Here is a 15350-nt window from a genome sequence, read left to right as displayed (position 1 = left end):
AGGGAGAAATGCTGTAATTAAATTATAATCTCAAAAAATAAATTTGAAAAAATCAGGATACACGCTTCTTTATGTAGTCAGCTCTTGGACGCTATGGCTTCTGCATCTATGTATTCCCCCAACTGTGGAGTTCCAGAAACATTTGAAACATCTCCGTTTCTACTGAGGACGTAATGGTCCCTGAACAATGCAGCCCAGCGTGGCAGTGGTGCCCACAGAGGTTGCATTGGGTTGGGTCAGGTATGTGTAAAGTCCCGTGAAGTTATAGCAGCCATTCAAGTGGGTGTGTGCAGGTTTGGTGCAGACACTGTCATCTGTCACTTTGTGTCGGGAGTGTGTGGGTTTGGATTGTGAATGGGGTCCTGGTGGCATTACCAAACCTCTTTGATTGATAGTCACTTATGAGGATTCTCTCCAACAGGAGTGTGGGATCCTTCTTGCCCCTGAGCTACAGCATAGGAAACATTTGTTGTACTTGCCTCACAAACCATCCCAGCTCCATGGTCTTTGAGAAGCCTCAGGCCACCTGCAGGTCACTAGACATGGATGGCTTTCAAGTTCTTACATAAACTTTCGACAGCATACATCCCAGTTTGGGCAGAAACATTTGAGATCTGTAGCTTCCCCTCTCCCCCAGAAGATGTCCCCGGTGGGGTTTGAACATAGGAACTCAGAACAGGAAAATGGCACTGTCTCATGATAGAAGGTAACCCCATCGCCAGCGACGATGGGTTTGAATTTAGAAAGGTCTCAGAGGGGGTAAACTATGTTGGTTTGTTCAGTCTGAGAAAGGTATAATCGGTTCTGTAGGATTTTTACATAAATGGTAAATGCCCCTCAATGCTGAAATCCTGTGTGGGTTCATTGAAACATTTGGATTCAGTGGTGCCGCCTGAGGTGTGGAGAATGTGCAGTCATAGGAAGGTCAAGATGGTGTGTCCTGGGGTTGGGGATTTAGCTCAGTGGGCCCAGCTCCAAAAAAAGAAAGAAAAAAAAAAAGATGGTGTGTCCTACAACCATGCCATGGCCTGATTAAACAGTCCCTGCACTGTCCCTGATGACCCAGCATTCACCATGTCTGGTGTGCACTTGGGTTCCAGGTCAGCTAGGTGGGTAGTTGCTCCACAGGGAGACGCTATTCCTCCCCGCTGCACTTGTTTCTCAGTCTCCCTGCCCTGTAGTGTCTGCTGGAGATGACTTGGAAAAGGAAGCTTTAGTGTGGCTTATGGCAGGGAGGGCGTGTTCTCAGATCACATCATGGTGGCCAGGAAGCAGAGAGAAGCCCATGCATGTACATGCACACGAGCGCGTACACACACACACACATACACACACACACACACACACACACACACACACACACTTCATCCCCTGGAAGTGTGCTCACACCTGCTGTGACAACCAAGGCTGAAGGTCACCCTAGGCCCTCATATGGCTTTCCTAGGTACCACTGTGGGCAAATGCAGTCACTGGTGTGTGGCTGGGATACGGATTTTCAACCCGTGCATCGAGTCCCCCTTGACAAACCTCTGTCTCTAAAACCATTTACATTACAACTCATCACAGTAGCAAAACTGTTAATAAGTAGCAATAAAACAATGTTATGGGTGGGGGTCACCACAACATGAGGAGCTGCATTAAAGGGGCCATAGTGCAGGAAGGCTGAGAACCAGTAGGCTAGGACAAGGATGCCTTTCTTTTTCAGATCCACCCGTCGGCGCGTGTCTAAGGAGTGAGTCCTGGTGTTGGAGGTTTTATGAGCTCATTTGTATCAGTCACTAATGATCTGTCAACCCAACGCCATCTCCAACACAACCATCTGCCTCCTGCCTGGCTTTCTGCATCAGGGTTAGAGAAATCGTCCTAGTCACTCTTACACTGAGAAAAAAAAAATGGCAACACTATCCCAGCAAATGAGACAGAGGGCGGAGGTAAGCCGGGATGTTTCTTGACTTGTTTCATCCAAGGGACACACAGGGCTCTTGGCTTTGAGACCTGGAGTTGGGGTAGTCATTTTGTAACCAGCGGAAGAGGTTGTGGCATTCCAGAGCTATTGAATTGATACAGAAACTGCCCGCCTCCAGACTCCTTACCATGAGAGAAGCAAATTCATGTTTATGTCGTTTATGTCACCCTGGTGGTTTTTTTTTTTTTTTTTTTTGGTTTTTTTTTTTTTTGTTTGTTTTGGTTTTTTTTTTTTTTTTGTGCTTGTAGCCTGCAGTGGTCCTAATCAATACATGGTGGTTTCCTTTGATTTTTCTGGATAACGTGTGGCTCTCCACGGGACTTCAATGTGAGCGATGGGACCAGGCCCAGGGCTAAATCCAAGGGACCTGAACTATGCTCATGGGCACCCTCTTTTTAATTAACTAATTAATTAAAGTAATTATTTTGAGACAGAGTCTGGTTTTACAGCCCAGGCTGGTCTCAAATTCATGATCTCTCCAGTCAGAGCTTTCCAAGTAGTTGGAATCACAAGCCTGAGCCATCCTCCATGGCTGTTCCCTTCCCTACAACCTAAAGGTTCAAACTGAGTCAGAATTTCTGCCACCAGGGTGAACTCCTCAAAGGTGTCTTAGCTCCCATGCAAAATGGAAACGGGCCCAGACCTGCACTCTCTGCCTCTCCCGGAGCTGGAATCTGGCCTTGCTCTCCATGGGGCGCACTCTACTGTGAGCTTCTAGACCTTGCGCTGGTGGTGGGTAGAGCGTCAGACTGGTGGTGGCATTCGTGGCCAGCCAGAGAAGAGAGAGAGCACAGCCTACAGGCCTGAGACGTCACAGCACCTCTCAGGTATCTGTCTAACTTTTTAAGATGCCCACCCTCATGGACCCCAATTCCATTCAACCCGGATCACAGATTCGCACTCTGGACAGGTCTGAAGGGGGATGGACTTCAAAGGCAGAGTGACCCCCCACCCCCTACAGCTTACACTGCAGGAGGAAGACTTTCTGCTCTGTCTCTCTCCTTCCTCCCACAGCCGCCCCCTCCCCCTCCTGCACAGCTGCTTTGAGGAGGGACAAAAAGCAGCCTAATTCTAGTCCACTGCAGAGCTTGCCTATCCCTCATCAGGAGGAATTGGACCAGCTCCTCCCTGCCTCCTGATTGATCACCGAGAGGAGTTGCTGTCACAGGGTCGGCAATTAGACACGGTGAAGGTTCACTATGGTGGATGGTACCAGGCCGGAGCATTAGGCCATGAAGAAAGAGAGATAAAGAGGGGTGGGAGGGACGGAGGGAGGGAGGAAGGAAGAAAGAAAAACAAACCAAGCCGGGAAATTGCAATTGCTTTGTTCAGTCACCATAGGTCCCCTTGGAGAGAGAAAAGGCTCCCTGCTATTTTCCTAGCCTACATCTTGCCTGGCACACAAGGGCTGCCTCCCTCCCCCACCCCACCAACCCCCAGCATTAAATCACAAATGGTCATTAGGTAATTTACTGCTTTTTCAGGGTAATCAGAGATTCTGTGCAGGGGTGTGGCGTCCTTGATTAGAGGGGCTCACCTGGCTCCTACCTGCCCTTTACCACAGTTCCTCCTGTCTGTTGGGAGAGGAGAACCACAGCAGAGCCTGTCCTCCTGCTAGCTGGGGTCCCTCAGGTGGGAGAGAGGGGTTCTGAACTGCCTTGCCCCTCCCTCTTGGGGTATAGGCACTCTTCGTGCAGGGTGAGCTGGGGCCAGTGCCTCTTCAGGTCTGCTTAGTATCAAGAGTCCTGCCTGGATCCTCATTCCCTCTGTTTGCCTGCTCAGTTCTTAGGAGAGGACCAGACCTCAGGGCTCTGCAGGCTCCAGAGTCCCCATGGATAAGACCTTAACCCTCCAGTCATTAATGAGATGAGATATCACCATCCTGGCGCTGACATTACCCCCACAAACCCATCCCTTCCATAAGCAGTGGTGTCAGGGTGGGAGCCTTTCAACGGAACTTCATCTATAGTGAGAGGCACACCATGTTCTGCATTTCATAATCTCTGAGAGCAGCAGCTCATCCTGTCACCTCACTAACTGGTGGAGCTTGCTTTCATAGTGATGCAAGATGAATGAATGAATGAATGAATGAATACATAAACGAATAAAATCCAAACCCATCAAAAAACAGAAGCTTGGAAGGTTCTACTTTTTCTAAAGAAATGGGGACCGGCGAGATGGCTCTGTAGGGTAGAGGGGCTTGCTGCTCAAGCCTGCTACCCGAGTTCTACCAGAGCCCAGGTACAGATGGTAGGTCAGGATTTCCTTTCCGTGAATCCTGTGAATACTCACATACTCAGAGACCTCACCCCAGGCCATGCACCCTGAGAACAGTAAGTGCAGACTTAGAAGTGGCACACGTATTTCAAAAAAAAAAAATTGCAGAGGGAGGGATGGAGAGGAACAGATTGGCCTGAGGTGACCCTTAGGGTGGGGCTGAAATCCATGCGGGTTGTTGGAGAATCTACTCACGTTTGTATTACTGAGGTGGGAGGAGGTTTCCCCCAGAGTATTTTGGGGGGGGGGAATCTGGCCAAGTTTAAGGTGTTCTTTTCTATCTTTGGGTTGATGACAGCAAGGCAGCAACTCCAGGAACCAGGAGCCAAGGTCACCACCCTTCTAGAATGTGCAGAGTCTCATAAGGCCCTTAAGCACAGCTCGAAACTCTTTGGAAAAAGTAAAGCTATTTACCTTTGCGGAATACTTCAGACTGAGCGGTCATTTTCTTCAGACCCACTTCCTACAGTCAGAGAACACTTCTGGGGAGTCTGCCCAGACACGCCCTCTGTACCTGCTCTGGGTCACAACCAACTCAGGCCTCGCTCTCCCTCTGGTCCTGCTCTGCCAGGAAGTTTGGTCCCAGAGGGGATGCTCTGGGGCAGACCCACTCAGTGGAATATTTAGAGATGACAGGAGAGGCCCGAGGCTGAATGCTGGAGAGGGACCATCCCCAGTGGGCAGAGTGAGGAGGAGTGAACCAACAATGTACAACTATTTTAAGAGGAGCAGTCTAGGGATCGGAGAGATGGCTCAGAGGTTAAAAGCACTTGCTATTTTTTCCCCCCAGGGGACTAGGGTTCCATTCTGTGAACACACACACAGGGCAGCTCACAATCATCCTTAACTCCAATCCCAGGGGATCCAGCGCTCTCCACGGGTATGAGGTACGCATACAGTGCACATCTAAGCATGCAGGCAAAGAAAGATTCATAAGCACAACACAAAAACAACAAAATCTTAAAAAGCTAAAGACGCTTGGAACATTCTGGGCCATGTATAAAGTGGCGAGCTTGAAAGTTTCCCCATGAGCTTTTACTGAATCCCTGGGGGTAGAGCAGCTGGTATCCCCCACTCCCTCCCTTGGCTAACCATGGCAGAGTAAGACTTCAAAGACATCAATGTTAAATGTACTTAAACCATCATCTACACCAGTTAAGACATTTGCATCTAGAAACCCTTGACCCCAGTCGGTACCAAGGACATAATCACGTGCCTCACACCCACTTATACACAGCCGCAATGATAGTCTCCATATTTGAGTCTCTTACTCTTTCTACTATTTTGGCCCATCTCGGTCTCATGGGGGAGAAAGAGAGGCTCAGAGATCTGGAGAAACTTGCCTGACAGCTTGCAAACAGCCAGCCTACCCTGCAACCCCGTCCCCGCCCCCAAAATGGGACACCCTTGCCCCCAACCTCCACAAAGTGATAGGAAGGGCTCGTGTCTCCAGCCCAGTGGATCTCTGGAACTAAGTTCTGTGATTCTAGTCTACAATTCATCTTCATTTCTCCCCGACTTTCTACAGTGTCTCTATCAATTTAGTCCATCAGTTTGGAATTACTGCCTAATGGGATAGGCCCAGCTTGCAGCTCTGATCCATGTTTTCATTCGCTGTGCGAAGCCAACCATTGAGAGCAACAGGGATGTCTGGACAAGTTAATTATACCTAGGCCCTCGTACATATCCACCCCCCCACCCCCCCCTCTCCCGGGCGAGCCTGCACCTAATCCATTGCTCTTGTTTTGCAGAGAGATAGTAGCTTACCTGGGTCAGCTGATCTGAGCCAGAAAAGAGCCAAATGGCCTTGCTGGGGACTCTTTGTAACTTTTTGGTGGCTGGCGCTTTGGTCATCTTGAGGAAAAAAATAACTTCAGTCTTTAAGCCGGTACCTCCACTGAAAGGCTTTTTGTTGCTTTTCCCAGAATCTTGCCTTCAACACTCACTGGTGTGAAACAGTCCAGAAAGTTCTACCAGGTCCCCAAGTCCCAAGTTCAGGGACTGCAAAGAGGTTTCTCTCCGAGGACTTGTTTTAAAGCTGAGCATCTGGGTAAAGAAGTCCGACTAGGCCCGAGCAGGCAAACCTGAGACTATTTAACTCGCACAAAATCAGTTTTATAAGTCTTCCCTATTTTAAAGGAGGAGATATGTTTCTCCTATACGCAAAATAAAATGTAAATTGAAAAAAAAATAAAACTCTACAGAAAAAAGTCCCACCCTCGGCCAGCGAGACCAGGGACTAAGGCGGGCCCCACCATGGGGCTCGGCCTTGGGGCTTAAAACTGCCAGGTAGGGCACGCTCGCTCGGTTACCTGGCAACCGGACGCCAAGGAACGCCTTCGCTTCCTCCGCGGCCGGGATTGGTGGAGACCTAGGCCCCAACTGTTCTTGGTTGCTGGAAAGGGGCTCTGAGCTGGTGGCTGGCCAGAGAGCCACAGTTGAGGAGGTGTTTAACTTTTTCTGCTCAGGCTGGAGGACTCCAGTCTTCTCTCTCTACTCGCCTATAAGGTTTCTTCCTCTCAAAGTCGGTTTCACCTGTTGCTGGTCTCCAAGAGCCTTTTCTCAGGTTTTATATTAAACCCTCCCATGTGTGCCGCGGGCTCTGCAATTATCAGCCATAGGTGCCTATTCTTCCCTCCTGAAAAAGCCCCTACAGGCCCGTCAAAGCCCACATACAGATACAGCTTTATGCACATGCCCATTTATGTGTATTTACGAGTATAAGTACACGCGTGTGGGCGTGACGTTGATCCGGGAGCCTACAAGATACGATGTGCTGTTTGTGCGTTTCACAATACAACATCACTGAACTGCCTGACATTCCAGTCCCAAAATGACTTGATTCTAAAACCCAAGGTTTTTCCCACCGAGGTAAGAAACCTAACTTTGAGCGCAAGGCCCTGGGTTCGGTCCCCAGCTCCGAAAAAAAGAACCAAAAAAAAGAAAAAAAGAAACCTAACTTTGTGAGTTTGGGGCTTCCGGGTCTTTAAAATGGGGGCTGCAGGATTACCACTGGCTACTAAGGATTGAAGAAATAACATGTCGGTAGCCCAGGTGCAGAGGTGCGGGTAGGTCCTGACTCTAGGAAGAATCAGGCGGTCTCCTTGCTCTGGGCCCACAGCAGAGCAGATGTTAATATTTATTGATAATATTTATTGATCACCTGCTCCGTGCCAGGCTGCAGCAATTTAACCCATATATTTTGATTCATATGCCTTCCCCTTGGCTGTATTTTATTCTGCCTCAACCCGTTTATGTTTCATCCCCAAACCTTGAGCTGTGAGGGTTATGGTCCCACCGTAGGTCCCTCTTCCTTCGGGCTCCCTCCCACTGCAGATTGGCTCTCCCTCTCTGCAGCATTGACACTGTCTCACTCCGACTGTTATTTTGTTTCCATTGTCTGCAGACTGAATCTGACCTTCCTCTCCACAGGAAGTCTGAGTCTGCCTGCTTTCTCTGTGGGTAGCATTCAGCAACCACAGGAGTGTTTTCTGAAGGCTACAGATAAACAAAGCCCTGTTTAGAGGACCGGGCTGGGCCTGAGAAAGCCAGGCAGCATAGGAACTGTTCAGCCTGGCCAAACAGAGGAAGAACATGTTTATGGGGCCTTGTGGGTCTGGGGTGAGATGGAGCCAGCGAGCTCTGCATGATCTGGAGGAACAGGAAGATGGTTTGTACTCGGTTTAAGATCTACACACAAACGTAACATCTTGTTTACTAGCGATTGGGTGAGCGCCCTGGGTTCCACTAGGCACTTCCATGTCTGTGTGTAATGTCATTCAAACAATCCACTCCTCCTTATGCCTCCCTCCCCTCCCTCCCACACTCCTGCACTTTCTCCCCCTGGATTCCGAAATATAAAAGAAAACACACAATTCTTGTCTTTTTGAGTCTGCCTTCTTTCACCTAACATTATGGTTTTCGTTTCTATCCAGATTCCTTGAAACTTAGTAATTTCATGGTGAAATAAAACCTCTATTGTGAGTGCAGATGCTTGCTCTGAAGATTATATGTGCCTGTGCTGATTGTGTGTGTGTGTGTGTGTGTGTGTGTGTGTGTGTGTGTACACGAGTGCAATACTCATGGAGGCCAGAAGAGGGCGTCAGATCTCCCCTGGAGCTGGAGTTGCAGGAACTTGTGAGCTCCCCTATGTGGGCCCTGGTAACCAAACCTGGGCCCACTAAAAGAGCAGTAGGCACTCTTTACCATGGAGTCATTGCTCCAGCCTTGAGACCATGCTGAGGGGCACTTAGTTGATTCAGTGACGTGGGTACTGGTGGAGAGTGATGTGAAAATGGCTTAGTCTCTGCCCCCAAGGCAGCTTGTTCACTGAACAGCCTCAGTAATAATAATTGTTTGCATTGAGGCTGACAATTGAAGGGGCCAGTCCCACAGGACACCCCAGGGTCCAGCACAAAGGAAGTGCTGAGTGCAGCCAGCACGGGGGGGGGGGGGGTCTCTGACATTACTTACCTGTGTGACTCATGTGAGAACTGGCAAATAAGAGTTTTGGAACAAGAAGACCTGTGTTCAAATCCTGGTTGTGCACTTGATCATAAGACCTTTTCCCCCTTCTCCCAGCTTCAGCTTTTACCACACCTGTGAAAGTCATGGGCACTCACAGTTAGGCCATTTTATTCCTGTCACTGAGAATAAAGGACAGGACAGGTGCACAGAGCTCTGGTCCCAGATGGCTGGCAACATCTCGATTCTCTGGTCAAGGGTTATACAGCTTAAAGCAATGGGCGAGCTCCCCAGTGTTTGACGCTTTCAAGCAAATGTTATTTGGCTTCTTCATGGGCATGTGGTTCACGAATTAAACCAGTGTTTAAATCCCACCCCACAATTACCAGCTGTGCAACACTACCTAAATAATTTCTCCTAGAGCCTTAATTTTCTCCTTATAGGGTGGAAATTGTACACCCGTGGAATGATATAATGTCCAGAAAACATCTAGTCCACGGGCTGGCATGTAATAAACACTTGGCAAATGTTACCTACTCTTATTTTATAACCATATGAACCAAAGCACAATCTGTTCATTCGGGGATCAACTACTTAAGGGGGGAGAAGCTCTCTGATCTTTGGAGTGCCTCTGAATCTACTTATCTGGAGGGTACACACAGGGGGATGGGGGAGAGAGGGAGGGAGGGGGAGAGAGAGAGAGAGAGAGAAAGAGAGAGAGAGACAGGCAGACAGACAGACAGAAATACACACAGAGACAGAGACAGAGAGATACACACAGAGACAAAGAAGAGAGACAAGGACACACACACAATATAGAAATTCATTTTATATTTTATTTTAATGAATAAGAACATTTCAGAGTAGGTGCCATGTGTACAATAATTGTGTTGATATATTTTAAGTGTGTCTCCCAACATTTCCTGTTTGGGGAGCTTGGTTCTCAGTGTGGTGATGTAGAGGAGGTGGGGCTTTAAGGAGCAGGTCTACTGGGTAGTAATTGGGTCTTTAGAGAGTGCCTCCCCAGGAAGGATTTAATGCAGTTCTGGGATGCTTCTGTTCAATGAGAGAGTTATTACGAAAGAACAAAGCTGGCCTCTCCCCATTTCTCTACCGTCCTGTCTCTGCATGTGATCTTTCTCGCTCTGGTGTTCTCCACCATGATGCCCTCTGCCCCGATGTAATTCAGCTGGCGGACCCTCCCTAGAGCCAGCGCTGTGCTGTCTGGACTTCCGGCCTCCAGAACCGTCAGCCAGGTAAACCTTTTTCCTTCATAAGTCATGTGGCCTCAGGCATTCTGTAATACAAATGGAGACAAGCTAATACGACCTGAAGCATAAACAAACACAAGGGAGGGAGACGATATTTTGAGGGCGGAAGGAATGGTGAGTGGGCGGAGCCTCTCTGAGGAACAGTTCTGAGGACGTCTTGACCAATGCAACCCAATACTTAAGAGCCGGTAGTTCAGCCACGACTTTATTTTTTTTTTTCAGTTACTACTGTACTTTATTGTGTTCAACCAAATCACTATGTTACAAAAATAACGAGCTGCCATAATAAAAAATAAGGCTCCTCTATCCAGCACCAGATAGCATCATTTTACTTTCAAGCCTAGAAATTGCACACATGTGTATAAACCAACCGAAGATGAGGATTGAGAGTTCATCTTGGTGGATTTTTCCTTTGATGAATATGAAGTGTCCTTCCTTATCTTTTTTGATGACTTTTAATTGAAAATTGATTTTATTTGATATTAGAATGGCTACTCCAGCTTGCTTCTTCTGACCATTTGCTTGGAAAGTTGTTTTCCAGCCTTTCACTCTGAGGTAGTATCTGTCTTTGTCTCTGAGGTGTGTTTCCTGTAGGCAGCAGAATGCAGGGTCCTCATTGCGTATCCAGTTTGTTAATCTATGTCTTTTTATTGGGGAGTTGAGGCCATTGATGTTGAGAGATATTAAGGAATAGTGATTATTGCTTCCTGTTATATTCATATTTGGATGTGAGGTTATGTTTGTGTGCTTTTCTTCTCTTTGTTTTGTTGCCAAGATGATTAGTTTCTTGCTTCTTCTAGGGTGTAGCTTGCCTCCTTATGTTGGGCTTTACCCTTTATTATCCTTTGTAGTGCTGGATTTGTAGAAAGATATTGTGTAAATTTGGTTTTGTCATGGAATATCTTGGTTTCTCCATCTATGTTAATTGAGAGTTTTGCAGGATACAGTAACCTGGGCTGGCATTTGTGTTCTCTTAGGGTCTGTATGACATCTGTCCAGGATCTTCTGGCCTTCATAGTTTCTGGCGAAAAGTCTGGTGTGATTCTGATAGGTCTGCCTTTATATGTTACTTGACCTTTTTCCCTTACTGCTTTTAATATTCTTTCTTTATTTTGTGTGTTTGGTGTTTTGACTATTATGTGACGGGAGGTGTTTCTCTTCTGGTCCAATCTATTTGGAGTTCTGTAGGCTTCTTGTATGCTTATGGGTATCTCTTTTTTTAGGTAAGGGAAGTTTTCTTCTATGATTTTGTTGAAGATATTTACTGGTCCTTTGAGCTGGGAGTCTTCACTCTCTTCTATACCTATTATCCTTAGGTTTGATCTTCTCATTGAGTCCTGGATTTCCTGTATGTTTTGGACCAGTAGCTTTTTCTGCTTTACATTATCTTTGACAGTTGAGTCAATGATTTCTATGGAATCTTCTGCTCCCGAGATTCTCTCTTCCATCTCTTGTATTCTGTTGGTGAAGCTTGTATCTACAGCTCCTTGTCTTTTCTTTTGATTTTCTATGTCCAGGGTTGTTTCCATGTGTTCTTTCTTGATTGCTTCTATTTCCATTTTTAATTCCTTCAACTGTTTGGTTGTGTTTTCCTGGAATTCTTTCAGGGATTTTTGCGATTCCTCTCTGTAGGCTTCTACTTGTTCTCTAAGGGAGTTCTTTATGTCTTTCTTGAAGTCCTCCAGCATCATGATCAAATATGATTTTGAAACAAGATCTTGCTTTTCTGGTGTGTTTGGATATTCCGTGTTTGCTTTGGTGGGAGAATTGGGCTCCGATGATGCCATGTAGTCTTGGTCTCTGTTGTCAGCCACGACTTTAAAAGATGATTCCAAAACTCTCCGAGGCCAGCTTCTTTTGGATGGTGCGATGGTTGGTTATGACTGGATACTGTGGCCCCGGAAAGAATATTCCCGGGTACTCTGAGCTCCCATAGAAGACAACAGGAGATGATGGTTTGGAAGCGGACATAATCGGTACCGAGTCTTCTCACACGCCCAGCCCCTAAGCAGAAATGTTTGCTTCCAATGTGCCAGACACCCGCACTTCCTTGGGAAATGGCGATCTCTGCTTCCTAGTAGTTCTTCTTGCGATTTTATTTCTTTTATTCATTTTATGACCTCTAAGACAAAAGTAATATCTTGAGAGTCCCATTGATTAAAGAGGTAGGTCCACATAAATTAGTATTTTTTAAAAAATAATATGGTTAGCCATTGTGTGTGCATGGGGGTACATAAAAATTATTTTAAAAAATAATGTTTGTATTTGACTCTTAAATGGGTACAGTCTCTTACCAAGGGGACATTAGTATACATAATATACACCACCTAACTCACCAAGCCCTGACATCAGACTGGACTCCATCAACTTCGAGTTCTGTGTCACATTGACTTTTGTGCCTCTTGCGTTTCATCATGATCCTGCTTTACACCCAGCTTTTTCAAGAGTTCGAGTAGAACATGACCCGATGTTGAAAGTGAATATGTTAGTCAGCCAGGGATGCCACACACGGTGCTACATACCAGGTGACTAGACAGAAGAGACCTGTTTCCTTGTCACTGGAAGAGACTAAGCTCTGAAGTCAAGAGACTCTGTTCCTTCTTAAGACTCTCTCTCTTGACTTGCAAAATGGCCACCACTTTTCTTGTACGTCTTCACACAGTCTTCCATGGCATGTCTGTGTCCACATTTCTTATGACTGACCGAGCCAGCTTAGTCAGTCAACAGGGTCTCACAGGAGGGAGTGAGGATTGGAAAGGAAGAAAAACAATTAGACAAAATTAAAATTATAACATGACTCCAGACATCGCTGAGGTGGAAGCAGCTTTATTCCTGCCTGCTTTTATATCATTCTAGGTACATCCAAAACCCATGTTCAGTTCTTAGATCAAAGGCAAAGTAATCAAGCAAAGTAGTAAGCGAAAGGATCAAACAAGAGAATAAGTAGAAAGCAAAGAGATCACACAAGGTAGTCATTCAGCAGAGTGGTAAACAAAGTCCCAATGGTCACTGTTTCTGATATTATTATCTGAGCCTACTTCCTAGTCCAAGCCCAGTGACAAATGCCAAATTCCTAGAAGTGGCACCGAAAGCTCTCAACAAATGGCACTGGTGATAACATTATTAGTGTATACTTTTACATACTCACCACTATGAGAGCAAGAATTGAGCACCCACTAAGAGTAGTTTCAAGGCAAGGACCAAAGGGAGCTACTGGGCCCACCTTCTTCCCCTCAGTTACTAGAGCCCCTGTTCACCAATGGAGGTACCCAGAGACTGATTCTCTTTTCTCATTCTGCTGCCTTCCCCCCTACTGGTACTTTCTGGATGACCTCTCAGATAAACTAAACAATTCCAAATCCGTCTCTCAGCTCCTGAGAAACACTGACTGGGTCAGTGTTGATGGTAGAGTCACAGAGTCAAGAGTTTCATCAACCCTGGACATCAAACCTTAGCTCACTGTCTGGGCACCTGATATGTCTCCTCTCACTCACTCTTTTCTTTTTTAATGTTTATTTATTTATTTTATGCCTATGAGTACGCTGTCCCTGTCTTCAGACACACCAGAAGAGGGTGTTGGATACCATTACAGATGATTGTGAGTCACCATGTGGTTGCTGGGAATTGAACTCAGGACCTCTGGAAGAGCGGTCTGTGCTCTTAACCGCTGAGCCATGAGATTCCTCCAACCTTTGATCAATTGTCCCCCTAGTCTCCTTTGCATCGTGGGTGTCTCACTGATACTTGAAGGAAGTCCTTTCCACACATGCCTTGAACGCCGGGAGACCAACAGGTTTCCAGAGAGTTGAGCGCATCTCCTCACAGTGAAATATTTGACGACTGTGATGGGGGTGGCTGTTTAATTCTTAAACTTCCTTTTGATGTATGCAAAATATGAACCGAAGGGCGAGGAGTGGCAGGTATCTTCTTCCCTCCCATTCGTCAAAAGGGAAAGGCGTCCGGGGGATTAAAAATAGATGTATCAAATAGAATAAAAATTTCAGAATGTGTCAGACACCAGCTGGGTTAGCTGAATTGAAATCTCAAGAGCTGGCAAACACTTGGATGTCCGTGACTAATACATATGTTTGGCATTAAAAACCGAATGAAAAAAAGTCATCGTTTCGGTGGGTTGAACCGCCAATATGCCTTACTGCGTTGTGTCTAGTGCCACTGGGAGCTCCCTCTGGGTGTTTTTTTACTGAAATGTCAGCACTGGAATTACAAATTATGGGGCCCAAGGCAAGAATAAAACTTGGGTCTCCCTTGACACCTGGTAGCTGGCAATCTGTTGATGTAGGGCCTCCAGGATAAATACCAGTGGCTAATGTCTATTGGGACCACTTCCACGAATCCAGGAACTTCACTAGATTAAAGGAGGATTACAGAGGGCTCCCTTGCCCCTTGGGTGCTCGCTGGTGCTACCTCATTTCCACCCTGTTCTCCAAACAAAAGGGGCGGCAACTCGGATCTTGGTACAGAAGAGGAGAAAGCTGAACGACAGTTTGTTTCCTTCCTGCTTTCTAGCACGTCTAATTTGTCAGTGCACGCTCATGGCTGAGATGGAGCAAGGAAAGACGCTCCCTTCTGTCCTACAGGGAGGACTGGGGCTTCGTCTTTCCGAAGCCTTGGTTCTGGACTTCTAGTTCCAGAGACAAGACAATCAACAATAGCCACAGTTTATAGTTATTTATCGCAGAACATCCTAGAAACAACACACCTGTCCATCTTGGCAGTGCATTCGATTCTCTCTACCTCGAGCCAAAAAAGCACTCAGCATGCTGTTTCCTGAAGGCTGCACATAGTAGGGCCTCACTGGAGGTTTAGGATCATGGAGAAGACTGAAGCTTTCTGGAGTCCGTGACTTAAAATCAAATGTGAGACATCACTGTTTTTTTCTTTTGAATGAATGAATGAATGAATGAATGAATGAATGAGTGTTCCAGGTGGTTTAGCAATAACTTACAAGAAGGATGGAAATCACCATGGTAATGGTTTCATGCACTTGGGTAGAGTATCACCATGGCTTGGCCCCATGCACTTGGGTAGAGCATCACCATGGCAATGGCTTTATGCACTTGGATAGAACATGTGGAGGATGGGGCTGCATGCCATGGAGCAGGCAGGAAGCAGAGAGGAAGACAGAAAGGGGCAGGGAGAAGACACCCACTCCAAGGGCATATTTCTCATGATCATCTTCCTCCAAATATCCCACCTTGCTGAAGTCTGCCCTACTGCCACATATAGCTGGTAACCAGTGTTTAACGTGAACCTATAGGGTTGAGGAGCATTCTCTAAATAAATCGTAGCGACTTTCAATGGGGGAACCTTCTCCATCCTACTTCATTCAGGATTTTGTGTGTGGGGGTAAG

The 15350-nt window shown here is 46.6% G+C and overlaps 1 protein-coding gene across 2 annotated transcripts in view; it reads right to left on the bottom strand.

Annotated features, from left to right (window-relative positions):
* Ccdc60 (coiled-coil domain containing 60) overlaps positions 1 to 6566 on the bottom strand; it is a 165685-nt gene extending 159119 nt beyond the window's left edge. The window contains exon 1 of one of the 2 annotated variants that reach the window (XM_006249464.4): positions 6011 to 6566. In XM_006249464.4, coding sequence (XP_006249526.1) covers positions 6011 to 6097 — 87 coding nt within the window. In that variant the 5' untranslated portion in view covers positions 6098 to 6566. The remainder of the gene's footprint in view (positions 1 to 6010) is intronic. The other variant, NM_001034945.2, reaches the window with a different exon arrangement.
* Positions 6567 to 15350: the final 8784 nt, after the last annotated feature.

The sequence above is a fragment of the Rattus norvegicus genome, chromosome 12 (assembly GCF_036323735.1).
Source record: "Rattus norvegicus strain BN/NHsdMcwi chromosome 12, GRCr8, whole genome shotgun sequence".
In the NCBI taxonomy this organism is placed as follows: domain Eukaryota; kingdom Metazoa; phylum Chordata; class Mammalia; order Rodentia; family Muridae; genus Rattus; species Rattus norvegicus.
This window is presented reverse-complemented; position numbering and strand designations above follow the sequence as displayed.